At 46.0% G+C, this 13,421-nt stretch overlaps 1 protein-coding gene across 1 annotated transcript; it reads left to right on the top strand.

Moving 5' to 3' along the window:
* The first annotated feature begins 411 nt into the window (after positions 1 to 411).
* TMBIM6 (transmembrane BAX inhibitor motif containing 6) lies at positions 412 to 8,907 on the top strand. The gene is made up of 9 exons (XM_084256345.1): positions 412 to 496; positions 879 to 987; positions 3,620 to 3,740; positions 5,533 to 5,581; positions 5,665 to 5,762; positions 5,944 to 6,023; positions 7,057 to 7,157; positions 7,594 to 7,669; positions 8,584 to 8,907. The coding sequence occupies exons 1-9, from the start codon at positions 441 to 443 to the stop codon at positions 8,605 to 8,607; spliced, it is 714 nt and encodes a 237-aa protein (XP_084112471.1). The 5' UTR covers positions 412 to 440; the 3' UTR covers positions 8,608 to 8,907.
* Positions 8,908 to 13,421: the final 4,514 nt, after the last annotated feature.

Genomic DNA, 13,421 nt, shown 5'->3' on the forward strand with positions numbered 1-13,421 from the left:
TGCTTGTTTAGGGTATAGTGATTTTAGATAACTTTTCTAAACTTGTATGTTTGCTGTCATTCATAAGAAAGTTGTTTGTTATTTTGTATATGCTTTAGAAAAACCTTTTTTTAAAAAACGATTTATTTATGCTTACAAAAACTAGGGTACAGACCAGAGGTGCTGGGGATGAGAGGATTCCACCAGAGACAGAATGGGGAACAGAACAGGCAGATTGACTGAAATACACTGCTGAGGGGAGCAGCAGGTGGGAGAGGAGAGGTCTGCTGTGCCATGTGGGTCTCCTCCTTGGCCAGGGGATTGAGCTTGTGTTGCAGTGGCTGCAGATAGCTTCATAGGTTGCGCCTTAACCCCTTGCGCCACCAGGGAGGCCCTAGAATAACTTTTGTTTTATCCTTGATTTTGCAGAGTGGAGGCTGTGTCCCACAGATTCTGCCATCATGAACATATTTGATCGGAAGATCAACTTTGATGCACTCTTAAAATTTTCCCACATGTAAGTGTTTTGACCTTAACTGCAGTTTCTTTATGCCTTTCCTTTCACATCTAGTTTCATTTATTTTTCCTAGTTTATTTTTGTATTTGTAAGCTCACATTAACTGTACTGGAAGCCAGAGGATATGATAACAACACCCAGATTCTAAAGGGCTGCTATATAGAAAGCCAGTTATTTTACTTTAAGTACTGAATGTTCCTATTTGGGGGACTTTTGGCTCTTTCACAGCACTTAAGAGTCTGTGTTAGCTGATTTTCAAAACATTCTTTTTTAATTGTCATGTAACTTTCATATAATCCCTGGAAAGAAGAGAGGAAAATGATTCTTAGCTTAGAGATGATACTGGTCCTGGAGTGATGGCATTATTAACCTTCTTTCCTAGAACTCCCTCAACACAGCAGCACCTGAAGAAGGTCTATGCCAGTTTTGCTCTCTGTATGTTTGTGGCAGCTGCGGGGACCTATGTCCATGTGGTCACTCATTTCATCCAGGTAAGAACACTTCACACTCACAGTTAGTATAACACATTAGGAAGAAACAAACTCAGTAGTATGGTATAAACCTATACCCCTCCTTAATCATATTTCGTAGTTTGGGATCTGAACTCATCAGAACCAGTCATTAAATCTGGGCTTGTAGAACCATTTAAATTTTCTGGCTGCTCTGCCCTCTCTAGATAACAGAGGGTCTTAACCCTGACACTGAGTCATGTGCCTGCTGACGTACAAGACCCCCAGCCACTGTGTAGAGGCATGATATGCATGTTAGGATTCTTCTACACAGCAACCTTTTAACCTTTTCTTCTGTTCTTCTTCTTTTTGCCTGAATGACTGGAACACTTGGGTACAAAACACTGATTGTATGATTGTCAGAGACAGGGTTGAGACCTTTAACGAATTGGGCCATTTTGCTCTCTGATCCTTTTATATTTACATGGTGAGCGAAAATCTTCAACAAACTCTATGTTAGGGGAGTTAGGATTTGGCCACCAGGAACAGAAGGAATTATCAAAAAGTTTGAAGCTCTTACTAGCTAAAACTTAAAAGTGTCCTTTTTAGTGTAAGTATAGGCTGTACCTGTATTGGCATATGTCACTATTTTTTTTTTTTTTTTTAAAGATTTGTTTATTTTATACAAGCATTGGGTACAGTTAGAAGTGCGGGAGGGTGAGAGAATTCACCAGAGCCAGAGCGGGGAGCAGAGCAGGCAGAAGGACTGAAGTACACTGCTGAGGGGAGCAGCGGGCAGCAGGAGAGGTCTGTGCGCCATGTGGGACCCTCCTTCAGTGGCCGGGGAGCAGCCGGGGATCGAACCGGCGCTGCAGAGGCTGCGGGAAGCTTCGCAACACAGAGCTCAACCGCTGCGCCACCTAGGAGGCCCGGCATATGTCACTATTAAGGAGAACTATCTCTATGCTCTGGCTTCTCCACACAGAGATAGACAAAATTACTCCAGACACTCAAAGAACAGCACTTAGTCCCTTGAGTTTAAACTAAAACTATTCCACCTTTTAGGCAGAAGTGACACTTTAGATTTCTAGTTGTGTGTCTCTGTGTTTTCAAGTAGTGTGAAATAGTCATCATTATTTGTAGATTTCATATTTGTGAATTTACCTACTCACTAAAATTAATTTGTAACATAAAAATCAACATTCATGGTGTTTTTATGTACATTTGCAGTTATAGTCTGAGCAACAAATAATTTGACTTCCCCACTGTACCATGTTCTAGCTGAAGTTAAACGATGCAACACACAGCCTTGTTGCAAGCTCTTTTACTATAAACAAGTATCCTTTTCATGGTCTATTTCGTACCAATTTTTTTTGCATTTTTGTTGATAATTTTGCTGTTTAAAATGGTCCCCAAGCAGAGTGCTAAAGTGCTATCTAATGTCCTATGAAGACTGATGTGCCTTGCAGGGAAAACATATGTGTAGATAACCATTGTTCAGGCATGAATTACGTGGTATTGGCCATGCGTTCAATGTTAATGAATCAACAATACATTATTAAATAGGTGTCTTTGTCCAGAAAACATGTATAAAATAAGGTTGTAAATGATCAGTGGTTGAAAATGTTGTGATCAGAGGCTTGCAAGAATCTAGCCTTTAATTCCTCCAGGAACAATTGTTCATTGTTCACTAATTTGTTGTTCACATGCCTTTTCTGTGAAAAATGGCAATTGACTAGCTCTTCAAGGAAAGCTGGCGCCTCATTGTCTATATGTATCCTTAACAGTTTCTCTCTTTTTCTAATGCCTGTAGCTTTTGCAGCTTAGTTTTTATAAAAATAATTTTTTTTCTTACAAAACTAACATGTTCATTGTTGAGAATTTAGAAAACAGACTAGTGAAAATATATGGGAAATACAAAGCATCTTAATCCCACCATCCAGAAATAACTATGGTTACCATTTTGGTACTTACCCTTTGTCTCAACATTCAGGCTGCTGCAGCAGAGTACATAGACCGCGTGGCTTAAACTACAAACATTTCTCAGTTCTGGAAGGTGCAAAATCAGAGTGCGGACAGAGTTGTTGTATGGTGAGGGCCTGCTTCGTGGTTTGTAAGTGGCCATTTTCTCGCTGCAGCAGAAGGGGCAAGGGAAGATTCCTTTTCATGAGAGCACTAATTCCCTTTTTGAAGGCTCCGCCCTTACAACTTAATCACCTTCCAAACACCTTAAGTTCTTCCAGATGGAGGTTAGGATTTAAACATGAATTTTGGGTGGACCCCAACATTCAGTCTGCTTTCTCACACATATTCTCTCTATGTGTATATGTCTTCCTGTGTATTTTGAAGTGTTCACAAAGGGATCATTTCTACTTGTTGTACAAATTGGAATGTGCTTTTAAAAACACTTATCACTCTGCTTCATCTTTTCTGTTTTTTGCGCAGGGCTCATAGCTTGACTTTTAGGTAGTTGTAGTTGATGGACTACCCAGCCCGGCGAAACCTACAACACCCACTGTGGTCCTTCAACGCTTCTGGTTTCTTTCCTCAGCCTCCACCGCCTCTTACATTGTCTCTCTTAGGAAGTTCAGATGATTTGCACAATGAAGAAGCAGTGAAGTCCAGAAAATTTGTTAGTTTCAAGTATTTAATTTTTTTACTCTGGATCTAACAGGCTGGCCTGCTCTCTGCATTGGGCTCCCTGGGCTTGATGCTTTGCCTGATGGCAATACCTCACAGCCATGAAACTGAGAAGAAAAGGCTGGCGCTTCTTGCTGGATTTGCTTTCCTTACGGGTATGTTAAGGGATTAATCTAATTTTGCGGGTACTAGAGTGATTTTTTTTTTAAGATTTATTTATTTTATTTATACAAGCACTGGGTACAGTCAGAAGCACGGGAAGTTGAGAGGATTCACCAGAGCCAGAGCAGGGAGCAGAACAGGCAGATGGATGAAGTACACTGCTGAGGGGAGCAGCGGGCGGCAGGAGAGGTCTGCACGCCATGTGGGACCCTCGCTGGTGGCCAGGGATCGAACTGGCACTGCAGAGGCTGCAGGCAGCTTCGCAGCCCAGTGCTCAACCGCTGCGCCACCAGGGGAGGCCCTAGAGTGACTATGTTTTTAAAGAATTACTTCTTTATTGTAAGATTTTTGCGTAGAAGAACTGGGGCGTAGGCCAGAGGTGCGGGGGTGGGGGGTGGTGGTGAGAGGATTCACCAGGGATGGAGTGGGGAACAGGAGATCCACTGAAACACACTGCCAGGGGAGCACCGGGTGAGACAGGAGAGGTCCACTGCGCTGTATGAGTTAGCTCCCTGGCTGGGGATTGAACTCAGGCTGCTTCAGCCAACGTTGTGGTAGCGCTGAGACTTTAATCCCTAGACCACCAGGGAGGCCTAGGACTATATTGTTAATATCTTTTTAGACTAAGGACTGAGAGTTGTTTTGTTTTTTTTGATTCCCTTCAACTGGCACACTTAATGTTGTTCAATCTTCTATTTGAATATATTTTGCCTTGTACTGCTTTCTTCATATAGGTGAACCTTGCTTCCCCATCTAGAGGGTAAGCTCTGTGACTAGTGACTCTGACTTCTGCTTTTGTATCAGAAAATAAGCATTTGTGTGCTTGAATGAATAAAGTTCAAAAATTTAGGTGGCTTGACTTGTTAATGGTGGAAGATGTGGGAATCACATAGGCCCAAGATTCAGACTTCTTCGGGCGCATGCTGCTGTCGTGGGGCTGGGACCCGTGGCAGCTCTCATAGGCGCATCAGTTTGCACCTTGTAGACGGTTAATTAAGCCACACATTGAGTTCCGTCATAGGTGCGTATCAGCTCTGCTTGGCTGAGTCTCAAAGAATAAAAGCACGGGGAAGCAGGACTCAAAACTACATAAAATACTTCCAAAGCAACAATTGAGTACAACTTGTTCTAAGTGAGTCTGATATATATGGTGTTGAAATTCTAGAAAGGAAGGGATTTAGAGATTAAGATTTTCAGATCAGCAGAAGCTGGTGTTTGAAGGCATGAAGAAGTAGATTTATCAGAAGGAGATGGTAGAGTAGCCAGAGGAGAGGAAATGTTGGCGCGGGAACAGATTGCTGCTGTGTCCTCTTGTTGGCAAGTGTTCACCTCCAGAACCGGTCTGGCCTTTTTTGCTACAAAGGCAGTCAGTCCTACATGATGACTACCAGGTGGCTCACCACTAGACTCTTTGCTCTCTTTATCCTTCTCTTGTATTTGAATTCCTGATCTGGCCCACATCATGGGCTCATGTCACTCCTTTTTGGAATTTTGCAGCCTTATGACTTGTCTCGAAAATGTTTGCTGTGTTTGCTCAATTTTTCCTGGTGTCATCTAGGATTTTTAGCTAAGAGGACAGTTTTTGCATCTGTCAATAAAATAACTCAGTTAAATTTACATTCTCTTAAAAATAAGGATGGAGGAGAGATTGATTTCTTTTGTACACATTTCATCTGTTTGTCTTAGGAGCATGGCATACCTGTGCCATTACGTCACCAACTTTTAGGTGAGTGTCTTCTTCAAGAATTGATAGTAATATTGTGCCTGGGACTTCTTGTTTTCTAGGAGTTGGCCTGGGCCCCGCTCTGGAGTTGTGCATTGCCATCAACCCCAGGTGACTTTGTCTTCTTAGTTGTGTGAATATACCCTTTGACTTCAGACCTCTGGCCCTCAGTCTAATGGTCTTTTCCTTAACAGCATCCTTCCCACTGCCTTCCTGGGCACAGCAATGATCTTCACCTGCTTCACCCTGAGTGCACTCTATGCCAGGCGCCGTAGCTACCTCTTTCTGGGAGGTAAGTGTGAACTGGCAAACAGTGGAGAGAGTCTCTGCTCTAGCAAGGATTCTCACCCAACTTCTTGTGACTGTTGAGATTGAAAACCTTCATTTTCAGTGGGGGAAAGTAGGAATGATCTTACTGGCATTGCTTTGCTTTATTTTAGCTTCTCTCAAGATGACTTTGTGTTGTCTTACAGGTATCTTGATGTCCGCCATGAGCCTAATGCTCTTTTCTTCCTTGGGGAACCTTTTCTTTGGATCCCTTTGGCTTTTCCAGGTAAGACTGCATATAACTTTCTAGGACCATTTGCCTAACTCTAAAGCAGACTAAGAATCCTTCAAAATACTTTTGTTGGGAAGTGTTCGTGAAGCCTCCCCTGTATCCCTCCTGGGATAGAGCCTTCTGCTACGGGTGAAAGGTCAGACTGACCGGGCATTGCACATTTGTCAAGAGATGGAGAATTATTCATTTTTCTAAGGCCACTTCAGTGGTGGCTCCTTGTTAAAATGATTGAAACTCTTCCAGTGGCCTAAAATATAAATGCAGAATTATGCCTAGGAAAGTAATGTGGTCTTTACTGTAGACTTTAGTTTCCATGACTATTCATGTCTCTGTGGTTAGCATTTTTTTTTTTAAAGATTTATTTTCTTTTTTAATTTTTTTTTTAAATAGAGGCATGTTTTATTTATTTATTTATTTGTTTTGTTTATACATGCACTGGGTACAGTCAGAAGCGCAGGAGGGTGAGAGAATTCACCAGAGCCAGAGCAGGGAGCAGAGCAGGCAGAAGGACCGAAGTACACTGCTGAGGGGAGCAGCGGGCGGCGGGAGAGGTCTGCGCGCCATTTGGTACCCTCGCCGGTGCCCAGGGATCCAACCAGCGCCGCAGAGGCCGGGGGCAGCTTCGCAACCCAGCGCTCTACCGCTGTACCACCGGGGAGGCCCCTAAAGATTTATTTTCGTGCATACAAGAACTGGTTGTAGACCAGAGGTGCTGGGGGGGGTGAGAGGCTTCACCAGAGAGTGGGGAGCAGAACAGGCAAATCTACTAAAATACACTGCTGAGGGGAGCAGTGGGTAAGACAGGAGAGGTCTGCTGAGCCATGTGGGTTGCTTCCTGGCAGGCTGGGACTCAAACTATGTGCTGCAATAGCTTAATAGTGCTGTGTCTTTAACCCCTGTGCCACTAGGGAGGCCCTTCTGTGGCTAGCATTTGATACTTCTAAGTGGCCTAGAGCCAGAAAGAAGTACGACTGTCTTTTCCCTACAGTATATACTGCATGGTAACCTCACCTCATTCTTTTATCAGGCAAACCTGTATTTGGGACTGGTGGTGATGTGTGGCTTTGTCCTTTTTGATACCCAACTCATTATTGAAAAGGCTGAAAATGGAGATAAGGATTATATCTGGTGAGTGTGAAAACTGGTCTTTATGAATATAAAGGGTGAGGCATACTGTTCATTCCAAGGCTCTTTTCTAAAATTCTGGGATAATCCTTTGCCTGACCCACCTTTCTCTCCACAGGGGGCTAAGGGTAGAACAGGTTCGCTGAACTTATGGGGACCATCTTTGGGAGAGTATATGGTCGGGTACCCATGGTTATGGAACAAATCTCAGGACTAGTTATTGATAGTTCAGGGGTCAGACATGGACCTCCGCAGAGTCTAAGCCCAGTTTTCCTTTCCTCTGGTACGTGATGGCTGCTTTGCGTGAGAAGGGACCCTGACACTGGAGTCACTTTCTAGATAGTGTTGAAATGGGGGTGGGGCTTTATGTCATGTGCCTTTGTGAACTTGTAGATAAAGAAAATTGGGAAGTAGAGTTCACCATCTGGTTCTCTTTCAGGCACTGCGTTGACCTCTTCCTAGATTTTGTTACCCTCTTCAGAAAACTCATGATGATCCTGGCTATGAACGAGAAGGTTAGTCGGCCCCCGACCTGGCGCTGAGCTCAGCATGTCTGTCCTTCAGATTTGAAAACCTCACACACTGTGTAAGGTCCAGGGTAGCTGTTGGGCAGGCCATTGGTAAGAGGTGAGCCAGAAATCTTTAGCTGGTGGGGGAAAAAAGAACAAATACAAATAATCCTTAAGGAGAAAAAAGAATCTGAGATTAGTATCAAAGGGAAAAAGCTAGTGGCAGCGACACCCAGACATTGAGAGTACATAATACCATGTTCATTTTTTTTTTTTTCTCCAGAGACACATTGTGTACATGGTTAGTGTCTGACATGGTTCAACAGGAAGGGAACAAACGAAATGAGGAGCTTTTTTAAAAAGGAGCAAGAGACAGTGCAGTGGTCGCAGCAGGAACTAGATGGGTTGATGGTTCTTTGCCTGAATGGACCGAGCACCAAGGTCATTGCCCCAGTTTCTGTCAGAACAACTCAGTGTTGAGTCTTTTAGTACACTGGGCTTTACCTAACATGGAACGAGATTCTCTCTGAATCGTGGTTTATGCCCTGGATTGATGCTGCCTTCTCAGGTTTAATGGGAAAGTAGTGGTCTGCACTTCTGGGTTTTTTAAGGTGACCTGCCAGGCCGTCGTTCTCGTTGGTTGGCACCTGAGATGGGGGTGGTCGAGTGGTCAGGCAGCTCTCCCAGATGCACTGGGCGCAGGAGTGGGAGCAAGCGCTTAACTCTTGTTCTTGTCAAAGTGTCAGCAGACTGGGGGACCGCCAGTGGAAGGTGGTTAAGATTCGGTTCCTGCTGTGTCACAGGAGCATTTCTGGTTCTTTTCTGTTGGCCTGACCCCCTCGGGTATGGGCTCGCTCAAGAGCTTTAGCTGGAATGGTAGTAGATGCCAAAATTAATTGATTCCCCCCCTTCGTTTCTAGGATAAGAAGAAAGAGAAGAAATGAAAGGCCATCTAGCCTGTCCCGGTTTGACTTCCCTCCACCCCTCATTTCCTCTTTGCACACATTACAGGTGGCGTGTTCTGTGATAATGAAAAGCATCAGAAAAGCTTTTGTACTTTGTGGTTTTCTCTATTTTGAATTTTTTGATCAAAAAACTGATTAGCAGACTATAGTTTGGAGTTTGGCTTCACATTCCTGGGGTTTGTCCCCATTCCCTTCCTCTCAGCCCCATCCCTAGCCTCTTCCTCTGCCCAGGCTGCCAGTCCTCCGTGACGAGGAGCGTGACACAGAGGAAGCAAACTCCAGGGGTCTGCTTTCTGACACGGCGGCACCAAGGGATTCGGACTGTTCGGTAGCGCCTCCTCGCCTGGCCCTTCCGCAGCGTTACTCAGCTGGCGCGGTTGTTGTGGAACCAGGCAGTGTTTGCCACTGAAAAGAAGTTTGCTGGTGGGTCTGAGCTTCTGTCAACCCCTACAAAAGATATGAAGAGCCTCTTTGGTGGATGCTTTGCTTCCTTGAATTGCCCAAGTTGCTGCAGGTCTGGCAGACACGCCTTTCTGCCTGGTCGTATGAAAGGAATATGAGTTTGTGTGTGTGTCCCCTTTCCTGTCTCTCTTCTGGCCCTCCACGAGTCGGCCTGCTCTCCGGCCATGGGGTGGGAGGATTTCAGCACAAAGGGAAGACCTTTTCTTGTGTGGCATTTATGAAAAGGCTGTGTGGCAACCATAGAATCCCCAAACTTCCTGAGTTTTTTTTTTTTTTTAAACTGGTTATCACCTTAGTTGCTCCACCAGCTGACTGTGTTAAAGGTTCTAGAAAGGAAGATACAGGGAAGGGGATTGGTTGAGCCATGGGGGTAGTTGGAACTAATCCTGGGAGACAAACCCAGAGAAGGACTTGTTTGGGGGAGGGGAGAGCTAAAGCTGATATAACTGAGTGGTTCTTTGATCAGATCAACAGAGTGGGAATGTGATGACGTGGGCGGCAGCATTCCTCACAGTTCCTCGGTGCATTTCTCTCATTTCCCACCTTGACACAGTGGTCTCAAGCCAGAGACTCGGGGCAGTAGGTGTTTGTTTTCCACATGTGCTTTAGTTTTTGGCTTGTTTACCTGTTGAACAAAAATCTACAACCTTCCAGAGGAGGCCCAGGTACTAAGCCTGCAGTATCTGATCCCCTGCAGTTTTGTGCTTGCAGGTGTAGGAGGCAGTGCTAGTGGGGATCCCCAGCTCCTCCCGGGGGTGGCGGACGGACAAGCAGCCTTGGCAGCTTGTGGTTCTGGGATTTCAGGGTAAAGGGGCCTGAGCCATTGAAGGCGCGCGGCGGCTGGCCTCCCCGTGAGGCTGTCGCTGTGCACAGCTGGCGGCCCACGGTGTCACCCCGTGGCTGTGGGGGCACAGTGCACCTAGGAACAGAATGCTTTGTTCCTGGGCTGTGTGTATTCCTGGAGGGACATGACACTGCTGCCTCCAGTCTCTGGCTTGAGAACTTACTAAAGCGACTTCCTTCTCATGCAGCCCCCGCTAGCAACTTTCCACAAATTGGTTGATTCTCTGCTAGTTCTGAGAATCTGAATTATATCTCTTGAAGCCAAACTCCACCTCTTGTGCTTTTTTGCTTGGGATAAAGGAATTTTTCTTTAGAAACAGTGCCAAGAATGACAAGATATAAAAAACTACTTTTAAAGAAAATGCCTAACAGGTTTTTAATACAGTAATCACTGTAATTATCACTTTCTTTTCTAGTTCCTTCGTTTTCAGCTCAGGCTGCATTCTCTAACTCATACTGTGAAGACAAAGGTGTTTTTGATTCAGAAATATATGAGATCTACATAGTCTTAATTTGTAAAAAATAAAGAAAATTCCTTAACCTTTCCTGGTAGTGTGTGTTAAATTCCGCGTCACAGTTGAACATCGGTCTTGGGTATTGTCTGACTTGCTAGTGGGGCACTGGGAGTCAGTCAGGATTACATTTCTGCTCAGGTTTGAACAGTAAAAAACAAGCCCCACCCCCATCCCACCCACACTTAGGTGCTTGTTCCATGGTGCCTCAGCTCGCCACAAATGGGGATTTTCTCTGTTCACTACACAGCCCAGGGCTTTTTCTGGTCCTCCCCCTTCGCTTTTACAGTAAGTGGTTTATGGTGACCGCATTTGCAGTTGGTTCCATTGTACCGCTGTGCTTTGGAATTTGGGGACTCATTCTGCGTCTACCCACTGTGGCCAGGCTCTATTCTGGGTGCTAGGAACCACCAGTGAACAGTATAAATAAAAATCCTGCCCTAATAAGAGTGTGTGAAATGATAAACAAGTTTGCATCATGATCAGATACTCCATTTTGCCATGCCTGCCCTCCGCTTGTTCAGGTCGCGTAGACACGGAACCTGCTGTTAGGATTTGCCTGTTGGGCCGCCTGTTGGGCCACCGAGCTCTCCTCCGTTACCCCATTGACCTCTTGGAACTCCACACGCCCCCGTCCCAGTTAAGGGTCTCCACTTCTTTCCCCGACTGGAAAGCGCGCCTTAATTATCTTTTCTCATCTTTTTTTTCTTTCTTGCTGACGGAGAAGTCTCGACTCCAAAGCCCAGTTTTACCCTGCGCTGCCTTCTGTTTGGGTCTGGGATACGAAGTCAGGAGCAGAATGGGGCTGTGATGACTTGGGAGGCAGCAAACACAGGTTTTGTTTCATATTCCCAATAGCCTTGAGTAACTTCACGGTCATGACAGGTGTGGGTGTGGCGAGAACACACAGGTGCTGTCCCCAGCAGCCCCTCCTGCTCCTCACCGTTGCCCTGTATAGGTTGGTGCCACCTGGGCTGATCCCGTCCTGGCCATTCTGGCTGGATCTGGTGGCGCCTGCTGGGTTGAGAGGGCAATGGCAGCAACATCTCCCTCAGGAGAGTGTTTTGGAGAGGACACCTGAGCTAAGGCTGCATCTGGAAAGCTGAAAGTGATGAGGGAAGAAGAAAAGCGATGTGGGAAAACAAAGCCAGAGGGAAAACAAAAACACCGGATGATTTCACTTACAGCAGGAATATAGGGGAGCCTAGAAGACAGTGTGGGAAAAAATAACAGTACACAACACAACAAAGCACAACAGACAATTACAAATCAGACATGCTGCAGGGGAGGAGGAGGGAGAGGGCTCGGAGGGAGGGAGAAGAGACTGTGGTGATGGTGCCGGGAAAGGAAATTCTATGGGGACTCAACCTGAGGGGGTGGCAGAAGAAAACACTGTTTTGAAAAAAAGGAAAAAATTAAAAAAAAAGCCATGGGAAAGACTTTCCAGATCAAGAGGTATTAGAAAAGGCACACGGTTGGCATGGGGCGTGCTGGGTGAGACAGAAAGTTGTTTTGCTGAGTTGGAAAGCTTAAGGAGGCTAGTAGGAAATGCGATGAAGGTTTAAACAGCACTCTGAAGCCAGCACCAGCCACTGCAGCGCGAGTTTGATCCCTAACCAGGGAGCTGACCCATGTGGCCAGCAGACCCCTCCTGTCTGGAGCTGACCCATGTGGCCAGCAGACCCCTCCTGTCTCTCCCGCTGCTCCCCTCAGCAGTGGATTTCAGTAGATCTGCCTGTTCTGCTCCCCACTCTGTCTCTTCCCCCCACATCTCTGGTCTACACCCCATCTCTTGCATGCATAAATAAATCTTAAATAGGTAAACAGCTGGTATTAGGTGCTAAGGAACTGGTTTTGTCCTGTGGGAAGCAGTATGGAAGGGCTTTGAGCAAGGGAGTGGTCAGGTCACATTTTCCCTTCTCAGGTAACTAGAGAACAGCCTGGGAGAAGGAAAGGTGCTTATATGCTAATGTGGCTGTAGTTTCTCATCTCCCACTAAAAGGAGCCAGAGCTTTGAGAAGTGCATAGAGGTCTGCATGGGGGGTGTCCAAGATGAACCTGGAACGTGGTGTTACAGCAGAGAAGCTACCAAAGATGACTTACAGGGGCCTCCCTGGTGATGCAAGGGGTTAAGACACGACCTGTGAAGCTATGCGCAGCCACTGCAGCACGAGTTCGATCCCCGGCCAGGGAGCTACCCAGATGGCACAGCAGACCTCTCCTGTCTCTCCCGCTGCTCCCCTCAGCAGTGTATTTCAGTAGATCTGCCTGTTCTGTTCCCTACTCTGGTGAATCCTCTCACCCCCCACACCTCTGGCCTGTACCCGGTTCTTATATGCATAAACAAATCTTTTTTTTAAAAGATGGTAAAAAAAAATATATATATATATATAAAAGATGACATAATTCACCAGGGCTCAGGCTAACCTGGAGAGACTCCTGCTGGCTGAAGATGGATCATTTGAGCTTTGATAGAGTTGCAAGTGCAGTGGATGGAAAAATTTTAAAGCCCTAAGATCATGGTGACATTTTAAAAATATATTATTGGGCCTCCCCAGTGGTGCAAGGGGTTAGAAGCTGTCCTGCAGCCACTGCAGCATGAGTTCCATTCCCAGCCAGGGAGCTAATCCACATGGCGCATTGTGTGGAGATATACACACACACACACACACACACACACACACAGAGCTCCCCTCAGCAGTGTATTTCAGTAGATCCACCTGCTCTGCTCCCCACTCTGTCTCTGGTGAATCCTCTCACCCACTGCATCTCTCACCTGCACCCCAGCTCTTGTATGCATAAATCTTAAAACAAAACCCCTAAGGGCCTCCCCGGTGGCGCAGCAGTTGAGCGCTGGGTTGCGAAGCTGCCTGCGGCCTCTGTGGCGCCGGTTCGATCCCCGGCTGCTCCCCGGCCACTGGAGGAGGGTCCCACATGGCGCGCAGACCTCTCCTGCCGCCCGCTGCTCCCCTCAGC

This window comes from Talpa europaea, assembly GCF_964194135.1.
Source record: "Talpa europaea genome assembly, chromosome: 15".
NCBI lineage: Eukaryota > Metazoa > Chordata > Mammalia > Eulipotyphla > Talpidae > Talpa > Talpa europaea.

What these genes read in the sequence shown, in the direction of transcription:
- TMBIM6 (XM_084256345.1), top strand. Translation starts at nt 441, where the DNA reads ATGAACATATTTGATCGGAAGATCAACTTTGATGCACTCTTAAAATTT. An exon ending in GGAGATAAGGATTATATCTG is followed by an intron (nt 7,158 to 7,593) that starts GTGAGTGTGAAA and finishes GTTCTCTTTCAG; the next exon opens with GCACTGCGTTGACCTCTTCC. An exon ending in TCCTGGCTATGAACGAGAAG is followed by an intron (nt 7,670 to 8,583) that starts GTTAGTCGGCCC and finishes CTTCGTTTCTAG; the next exon opens with GATAAGAAGAAAGAGAAGAA.